This window comes from Podarcis cretensis (genome assembly GCF_951804945.1).
Source record: "Podarcis cretensis genome assembly, chromosome: 11".
NCBI classification, from domain to species: Eukaryota; Metazoa; Chordata; class Lepidosauria; order Squamata; family Lacertidae; genus Podarcis; species Podarcis cretensis.
In genome coordinates, this window is record NC_137180.1 from 22,221,545 (window position 1) to 22,230,249 (window position 8,705).

The 8,705-nt window shown below is 47.9% G+C and overlaps 1 protein-coding gene across 2 annotated transcripts in view; it reads right to left on the minus strand.

Annotated features, from left to right (window-relative positions):
- Positions 1–8,223, minus strand: part of KCNN2 (potassium calcium-activated channel subfamily N member 2) — a 92,695-nt gene extending 84,472 nt beyond the window's left edge. Inside the window, exons 1-3 of one of the 2 annotated variants that reach the window (XM_079995436.1) lie at positions 8,178–8,214; positions 5,323–6,557; positions 3,577–3,672 (exon numbers count right to left, since the gene is read on the minus strand). In XM_079995436.1, coding sequence (XP_079851562.1) covers positions 3,577–3,672; positions 5,323–6,557; positions 8,178–8,199 — 1,353 coding nt within the window. In that variant the 5' untranslated portion in view covers positions 8,200–8,214. Of the gene's footprint in view, positions 1–3,576; positions 3,673–5,322; positions 6,558–8,177 lie in introns of both variants that reach the window. The other variant, XM_079995437.1, reaches the window with a different exon arrangement.
- Positions 8,224–8,705: the final 482 nt, after the last annotated feature.

Below are 8,705 nucleotides of genomic sequence, written 5' to 3' on the forward strand. Positions count from 1 at the left end.
AACGACTTCGCATAAGTATCACTTTTTGACAGAAATGCTATTTAGAAGGCAGGTCTCTGTCAAATGCCAAAATTCTATGCACACTTATTGGAGCAGAAACGTTAATTTGTTTTGCTGATGGACTTAGAATGAAGATTAGGCTTAGCACAGATGTCAGTTTCCAAGGGCTGCAAAATCTTTGGAACTTAACTGGCCAAATACAATACTACGAAGATTTCCAAGTGAGTGGTCATCACCTCTGAATACCCTCCACAAGACTGCGGGGTTTAATACCTTCTCTCTTACAAGCTGCTCACATCCTTTCTCCTTTGTGTTTCACCAGATTATGCAAACAGCGAATGTAGCATATTTTAGCAGCATGTATGTACATCATAAAAAATAAATAAGCCATTCATCTCTATTCAAAAATGTCTTTTAACTAAATTTCAATATTCATCTGACACTGGATTTCCAGAAATACTTTGAATCACAGTGCATATTCCCTTTCCTATATGTTCACGTACACATTTACTTTCGGGGCAAAAGATGTTAAATTGCATAAACAAGTATTAGCAAAACTTCTGATGCCAAGAGCTGTCCACAGTGCTGAAGGTGAAAGCATGTACTGTGTACAGAGCTGGTGATTTTTCTTTCTTTCTATAGAAATTGAGCTTTAAAAATATATAGTGAAACTCTTCCCTATGCCCTCAATGGAAAATAGTGAAGTCAGGCTGCCTACTGATGTAGATTTATATGCTATCTAAAAGCTTTTATACCAGAACTAAAAATAGCCACTGCCAAGGCTTAGAAAAACAACACTATACAAGTGTTTGAACTTTCTATCACTAAGATATCTGGGGAGTATGATATTGGAAAGCCCAAGGAAATTATTTGTACTGGAAGGTTTCCTGTGATACTTTTTGGAACTAAAATGAACCCTTATTTTATTCCTTAGCAAGAGAGACGGAGAGAGAACACATTTGTTAAGCTAATATTCCTGGTTACGATGTAATGCTATTTCCTTCAGAACTAAAATATTTATTGCAACATAATTAGAGAAAAATGTTCCTGTCTGTTGTTTCTCCTAACTTATATTATGTTGATTACCCTTCTTTGCAGAACACATTTAAATAGTCACAGGTAACTTAGACAAATTATAATGCAGAACTACATCATCCACAGAAGTGAATGAACTCAAATCACTGCATACATGATTTCCCCACAACTATCCGCCCAAAAATAGCTAGTTGCTGCTGATTTTGTGGGCACTGACTATTGCTGTCCTAATTTTCTATCATCTGGTCATGAGAGAGCAGGTGGATATTTCACAAGGGGAAACTAAAGGATGTAAAGGATGTAATGAGGTCATTGTGGTCAGAAAGAAAGAAAAGCCCAGACTTCATTTGAAGATTTGCAATGTACCAATAATTTCACAAGAATGCCCTGCTGTCTACAGTAGCCAGATTTAAAGGAGTACCACTGTACCACTATCACTATTTAATTAGGCTTTTAAGACACAACAACAATAATGGCAATTACTGGTAAAACAAATCATCATCAGTTACTGACAACCACTTTACAATGGTAGTGAATTTAGAAGTAATCACATAACTGTAATAAAAGGTTAATTTTTATTGCATTTACCAGCACCTACATAAATATATCACGGGGGGGGGGGAGAGAGAGAGAGAATTCACCAGCATAAAGTATTTGTAAGGTTATAACTCGCCAAACTCTTTACTTGGGTTCAAATGCTCAAGAATAAATTATTTGAACACTGATGTTCAGAACTTTGTCGCTTAACTGGTTGTAGGCAATGCTGATTTTATAACATACACCACTCAATCATTTGAATGTTTACTCAGAACTAAGTTCCATTGTGTTCAGTGAGATTTGCTCTAGGGAAGCAGGAAAAAAACTTGCACAGCCCTATATTGATTTGAATTGATTTATTTGCATATACTTACTTGCAAATAAAGATTGATCTTTTTACAAAAGTGCTACAAATCAAACATCTGTTTAAAGAAATGTAAACTATATTCCTGTTATCCATTTTAAATGCTTGGTACAATTATATTCATCTTTTTTATGACAAGCAGTAAGCTTCTTCAGGCTTCACATGACTCCGGAGGGGATATTTTATTTGCATTACTGAAAATGATGTACTATTATTGTGATTTGAAACATATTAGCTCAGATTTACTGGGGAAGATGTGCATGAAAAAATATTGGTAAATAAGTTATGGGTTCCAAGAGGGGGAAAATGAGATTTCTTTTTTTTTTTAAATAGTAATAATACTGTCTCACTTTCACACAAGCAATCCTATGGTTTGTGCTAAGAAGTATGAACCTAAAGCTGGGAGGAAGGTTTGATAAGACTGCGATCCTACTCAAGCCTACCTGAGAGTAAGTCCCATTGCACTTCAGTGGGACATACTTCTGAATAGATATGTACATATGTACATTGTTAATACATTTTTTAAAAATGTAAATTTTCTTTCTACTAGAGCTACAGTACAAGTTAAGAGAAACATATCCTGTGACCTTGAGCCATACAACACACTACCTGAGAAAGAACCTTCAGGATCTATGGTTTGGTTTGAAAATGCTCGAAAACACTTCACAATTACGATTGCCTATTACATGCTGGTATTTTTCTCCATCAATTAAAGAAAAAGCCTTGGTCCTTGAAAGATATTAACTATTGCTTTTATAAGAAGTTATCTGTGATAATTGAACAGCATTCTATAGGAAAACATTGTACCCTTCACACAGGACAGTATTACTACACTGAGATAGTTTTCATCCCATGCATACTTCCTTGGGTGTAAGGAATACTGAAATAAGTGAATCTCCCAAGTAAGCACATACAACATTAGGGTGCACATAGGGGAAACCATACACCATTACTTGTGAAGCACACAATTGTATTTGTGATACACAAATACAAGTAATTCAGTCAGGAAGACACATTTCGTAAGCAACAGAACACACTTTTTCCAATTCAGAGACAATGGAAGAAACATATCTAAATCTTGAAAGGGACTGATCTTCCAAACTACTTTTACTTAAAGAAAAAGCTAATCATTGGCCCTTTAAACAAAACTGTGCTTTGCTGATTTAAAAAAAGAATATCATTTTGGTTCATTACTGGAGTTTTGCAAACCTTGTGACAAGGATGAATTGAATTTAAACCTGTTAAAACCTTTTATCCCCACCCGCAACAAGTCTATCTTTGTATAATAGACATCTAGCACAGCAGCACCAAGGTTTGATATTTGGAGGTGACTGAAGAGTCCACAATTAGTCATATGATCCTGTATGGATTAGCATAACATGCAGTTGTTGTAGAAGAATGGGCAGGCATTAAAGCTCTTCATTTTGCATTAATAAATTGCCATTGAGGGCTAGAAAAGCACATCTAGTACATGCAGACTAGGGTACTCAGATATTGGAAGTGACAATATAGCTAGTAGCACCTAAGACATTGCACTGTTAACTCTTTAGTAAGAATGCATCAATGCAGGCTGCTTAGTTTCACAGAAACGTCCTTGAAACACAGGTAGCAACAAGCCTCAGATCATAAGTGGAACGTACCTGAATTTCCCTTGCGTGGTATACAATAATCAGACCAAGCAGAATGATTGTAGAGAGGCTAATAAGGCATTTTAGGGCTAATGAATACAGCGACTCCTGCAAGAGAAAAATAGATGCTTTTTACACTGATCTTTGTGTCCTTCATCTTGAAGATCTCAGAGGGGAATACAGGCTATGTTTTGTAAGAAAGACTTTGCTCTTAAAAAACAACAACACCTTTAAAAGTATAGATCTTTACATTAAAAAGCAACAACACAGAACAAGATACAACTAATGAGCTAAGTGTAAACTCACTATTCTAGCAGAGCAACCCAGTACAATACTGGGAAGAGATAAACTCCATTAAAGGCCTAGCAAAGCAACTGGGAGTGGAAAAAGTCACCCCAAAAAACGTTACATGCAGGTCTAACTACACTGGGCAAGCCTTTCTGGAATTAAAGCTATCTAAAAGGCAGTAATCTTGTAAGGGATGCTAAAACCATTGATGCAAGGCATTTAAACAGCTGGCTTTTCCAGTTATTATCTTATCAAGGCATTATCCGATTGTCTGTCCCCCGTCAGCTTTGCAGTGTGGTAACAAAGAGGCAGGGTTTTAACACACAGCTGTCGCTGCTCAGTTCAGGAGATACAAGCAGCAAGTGCCTGCATACCAGATGCGGGGCATCTTAGTGTAGAAAGCATCCACACAGCATTCATTCAGAATGTATGGATGAAGAATGATTATGGGGAAAATCTTACCAGGCTAACATGGATTGGCTGTGGAAGTTAGCAAGTTCCTCTGTTACTCCTTGCATAGTATGGTGTGCAATGTAGCAGATGCACGATACACATTCGTTCTACAGCAAAGCATGCATGGATGGGCATTTTAAACATCTGCAGGAAAAGCAAGCAAACTCCAAGCCACCCTGCAAGGTTCCCCAAAATAGCGGCAAACGAAGGCAATTTTCCAGTGTAAGTAGCTATGGGAAATATCTACAGCTCTCTGGCTGGAACAGTCCCACAGATTTCCTAGGTAGACTGTGGCCGTAGCAATAGGAAGCTCTGGATAGCCAGTCTGTAGGATTAACTTCCAAGTAACAGAGTTTACAGGACTGGAGCACTTGGCTGCATTCCTAAAGGCACTTCCTTGGAAGTAAATGCCATTACAGTAATTGGCACTTTCTTACTATTCAGGATGGGGGTTTCAAAGTGGTTATCTGCCCCACTGGAGGAAGTAAGCAATATTGAACTTAGTGGCTAAGTAAGCAGGTGGGACATTAGAAAACCACATTACTTGTGAAGCACAACTGCATTTGGGTGTGACCTACACAAAAACAGTTCAGTTTTAACACACAGCTGTAGTAGCTCAGTTTTAACATACACAAAAGCAGTTCAGCCGGGAAGCCACATTTCCTGAGCAACAGAGTGCACTTTCCCCAATTCGGAGACAATGTCCTTATGGGGGCGGGGAGAGGATATGACAATAGGAACTGCTACAAAGAGGGAGAAAGATGTGTAAAGGAGAGGGAAAATTATAAAGTGGGAAAGGGAAGAAGGAGAGGAAAGGAATGGATGGAGGGGGACAAGAAAGGAAAAATGGAGGGGAAAGAAAGAAAGAAAGAAAGAAAGAAAGAAAGAAAGAAAGAAAGAAAGGAAGGAGGAGAGGGAGAGAGAGAGAGAGAGAGAGAGAGAGAGGAACAGAGAAGAAGAGAGGACACGCAGCGAGGCCAGGGATGCGAGGCGGGCGCTGCGAGGGGCAGCAGGTACCTTGGTGTAGGCGCCCCACGACAGCTCGGTCTCGATGACCATGACCACGATGCCGAACATGCCGAAGATGAGCGCGTAGTCGCTGAGGCGCTTGCGCTTCTCGAAGAGCGCGCGCCGGTGTCCCAACTTGTAGCCGATGTTCTGGTTCTTCTTCTTGCTCGACTTGCTGCCGCCGCCGCCGCTGTTGGTCTGGCTGCCTCCTCCTCCGCCTCCTCCGCCGCCGGAGGATCCGTAGAGCGCCAAGTTGTTGGAGTTGTTGTGCTCGGGCTTGGACACCACGATCTCCGGGCCGGCGCCGCTGGCCGAGGAGGCGGCGGCGGCGGCGGCAGCGGCAGCCGAAGCGCTGGGACTGGCGTGTGAGGGAGGCGGCGGCGGCGGCTGGTGAGGCTGCAGCGGCTGCGACTCGGAGTCGAGCTCGTGCAGGTTCCTGCGGGACGAGCTGAGGTTGCTGAGAGGACGCATGACGCCGCCGTTGTATCTGCAGCTGCTCATGGCTATTTCCGTGAAGGGGTTGCTTTCCCGCCGCTGCTGGGACGCTGCTGGCTGGCTGCTGGGAGGGTGGCTGTGGCTGCCTGCGCTGCTGCTGCCGACGCTGCTGCTGCTGCTGGGGCTTCCCGCCGGCGGCTGCTGCTGCTGCTGCGGCTGGACGCTATGGCACGGCTGGTAGTAGTGGGAGTGGTGGTGGTGGTGGTGGTGGGGCTGGGGCTGGGGCTGGGCGTAGTGGTGGGGCTGCCTGGGCGCACTGGCATGGCTGGAAGGGGTCAGCTCGCTCACGTTGAGCTGGCTGCCCGGGCGCGACGAGGCTGCGGAGCACGAGAGCGGCGTCGACGAGCGCGCCCGGAAGGCGCCCGCCGCCGAAAGGGGCGACGAAGTGCGGAGCAGCAGCGGCAGGTTATCTCCCGCGCCCGACGCAGCGCCGTAGTGAGCAGCGCAGCAGTTGTTGCACTGGAGGCACGGGCTGCGCTGCTGCTGCTGCTGCTGGCAATGCGGGTGTGGGCGCTGCTGCTGCTGCTGCTGCTGCTCTGAGCAGAAGCCCGGCTGGAACTGCAATGGTGTTTCCATGTCAGAGCTGTTAAAGCTGCAGGAGGACCAGGCGGTGGTGCACCCTGCGCAATGCGTTATGGTCGGCAGAGGGGAGTCCTGTTGCCGCCACGACGGGCCCATCGCGGCTCCCGTAGAATCCAGGCGCCGAGTCCGATTGGTCGGGCGCACCAAAACAACGGGCATCACGTCACCTGGAAAAGGCGGGAGGGTTGAGGGGGGGGCGAGAGAGAGAGAAAGAGAGAGGGAAAGCGAGCTGCAGCGTGAGGAGAAGAAAAGCGCGCGAGGAGCAGGCGCGTGGCGGGGGCGGGGCGGGGCGGGGGGGGGGGAGAGAGAGAATCCCAGGAGCTGCGCGTGCCGCCGCCGCCGCCTCTGCTGCTGGTGGCGCTGCCAGCCACGGGGGCGCGCGCTTCTCCTCTTCCCTCCTCCTCCTCCTCCTTTTCCTCTTCTCCGCCCGCCCGGGGGGGATTCCTCCTCCACCTGCCACCGCCAGACACTCACTGCAGTGGCAGCCCCGGCGGGAGGAGGAGGAGGGGGGGCTGTCACCAGCACCACCCGCTGCTGTTGCTGCTGCTGCTGCAAGAATTGCTCAGGCAGGTAAGGGTTATTTCTCTCCCTCCCCCAACCCCCTCCCCTGCCCTCCTCCAAACTCCCCTTAATCTGGTTTGCAGGGCTTTCCCCCATGAACGAAACCCGCTCTATCGCCCCCCGCCCCGAAAAAAACAACAACGAGGCTGTGGTCTTGTAGCTCATCCCTTAACACCCCCGGCTCCGAAATAAAATAAAATAAAATAAGGCTATTGGTAGCCTTATTGTGTCTGGACGTGCAGCACAGGAGTTCCCTGGGGTGGTTCCGCTCGTGTGGATGTGACGTGCATGTAAGGCACTGGGCGAGGCTTTCCATTTGACTACGGATTCCCTAACGTTTCTAAAATTGCCCCCGACGGGGGCCTCCTGCTCGCTGTATCATCCTGAGAGCCGATAGATTTAATTCGGATCTCATGGGGGGGAATCTAAGCCTTGGGCATGGAGCGCAAACAGGTCTCCCGGGTGATGTAACTGGGGGATACCTCTAGCGGGGAGAAAGATGCGTGCATTGGCAATCCTCGAAGTATGTAATTTGAGAGCAGGAAAATGCAACCATGGTAAGCAGTGGTCATAATAATAACCATAATAGCACCCGCAAGAACAGCAACAACAAGATCCCCGTCCTCAAGGCATTGGCTCCGAGTCCCATAGAGATTAGAGCAACACAACAGGAAAATCCAGTCCTCAAAGCCCTTGCTCCGGAGTAGCCCCATTGAAAAGCATAGAACGAGTCCGAAGTGAGAGCTGTGAAGCTCGCGGGGAGGGAGGGAGGGGGGAGACTGCGGAGGAAGCTTCCGACGAGGATTCCCGGCTCTGAACAAAGGGAAATCCCGGAATGCCAGTGTGAAAGGCGGTGCTCGCGCTCATTCGCGAGAGGAGGCAGGGAAGCGCTTTCCCATTGAAGGAGACGGAAGCGCGCGGGGGGGGGGAGGGAGGGAAGGATTCTTTTAACCCTTTCGGGGCGCCTCCCCCGCACCCCATGCCTCCTCGGCGCCCGAGGGCAAGAGGGCGGCGGCCGGCGACCTTTCCCAGCAGCTGTCGCTTGGTGCTGGTGGCTGTGGGGAGTTGGCTGAGCCGCAGCCGCTTCCAGCGGGGCTGGGCCTTGGCGCGGGGAAGCCCTGGCAGGCGCGGGCGGAGGGAGGGAGGGAGGGAGGGAGGGGAGCCGCCTGCTTGGCTGGGGGCGGGGGTTTCCCCCGACCTCGCGAGCGCCTCGCTTGCTCGCGCACATTTACGCTTCTTCCGAAACATGCCGAGCGGCGTCCTGCTGCTGCCTCCCGTCGCTGGCTTCGGCTGCGCTTCGGCGGGGGGGGGGGGAGGAGTCGGAGGGTCCGCCCCTGCGAGAGAGAGAGAGGAGCAACTCGGAGCCGCTGGGAGCTGTCCAGCCCGGGCCAATCCCTCTCGGTGCGGGCTTTCCTTTCTGGAGCCTCCAGCAGCGGGGTTTTCTGCAAGACAGAAACACACACCAGTAATCCAGCCCGGCTGTTTGCTTCTGAAATCCCCACGGGCGGGAGGCTGTTCCTAAAACAACCCCATATAGAACCAGCCATATAGCCAAACCCATATAGCACGCAGAGAGAGGATACCGTAGAAATATAGGCGTACGAATCTACCGCTCATGCCAAGCCTTCCTTTATTATAAAGCAGCCCAGTCCAGTTGCAGATGCTTCCAACTTCCCTCTCTCAGACCTTTTTCTAGCCCAGGATCGAAAGCCAGCTGAAAAACCGCACTGTAAATCCTGCAGTGCAAAACCTCT